This window comes from Penaeus monodon, chromosome 34 (genome assembly GCF_015228065.2).
Source record: "Penaeus monodon isolate SGIC_2016 chromosome 34, NSTDA_Pmon_1, whole genome shotgun sequence".
NCBI classification, from domain to species: Eukaryota; Metazoa; Arthropoda; class Malacostraca; order Decapoda; family Penaeidae; genus Penaeus; species Penaeus monodon.
The window spans coordinates 5966021-5966432 of NC_051419.1; the positions used below are offsets into that span (position 1 = coordinate 5966021).

Here is a 412-nt window from a genome sequence, read left to right on the forward strand (position 1 = left end):
CAACGATGTGAACACGTCTTTTATGCTAAAATATCACTTCAGGGTTAAATCACTCATTCTTGTGTAATATTCATATCACAGACGAGTAAGAATCTTCATCATTCTTAGCCTATGTTTTTGGAAGGGAAAAGTACTTAAAGCCATTTTCATTTTTCCCCCAAAGTGTCCTCTTACCCTTTTATAATTAAAATATGATCTGATCTTCATTTTTTTTTTTTTTTACCACAGATACTGGTAAACGGGACTCTCTTCGCCCCGGGGATGGAGGAAGACCAGCGGTGCTTTCACACATGGCGGGAAATTGACTTCGAGGGAAACGTGTACAATAACTTAACCTGCAACGCTCCCTGCCCGATGAAGTGTCAAGTATTCGGTATTTAAAGAATGATTTCGTGATAACTGTATATGTGTG

At 38.6% G+C, this 412-nt stretch overlaps 1 protein-coding gene across 1 annotated transcript in view; it reads left to right on the forward strand.

Moving 5' to 3' along the window:
• LOC119594539 overlaps window positions 1-412 on the forward strand; it is a 24704-nt gene that overhangs the window by 15076 nt on the left and 9216 nt on the right. Inside the window, exon 6 of the mRNA XM_037943571.1 lies at window positions 229-373. Coding sequence (XP_037799499.1) covers window positions 229-373 — 145 coding nt within the window. The remainder of the gene's footprint in view (window positions 1-228; window positions 374-412) is intronic.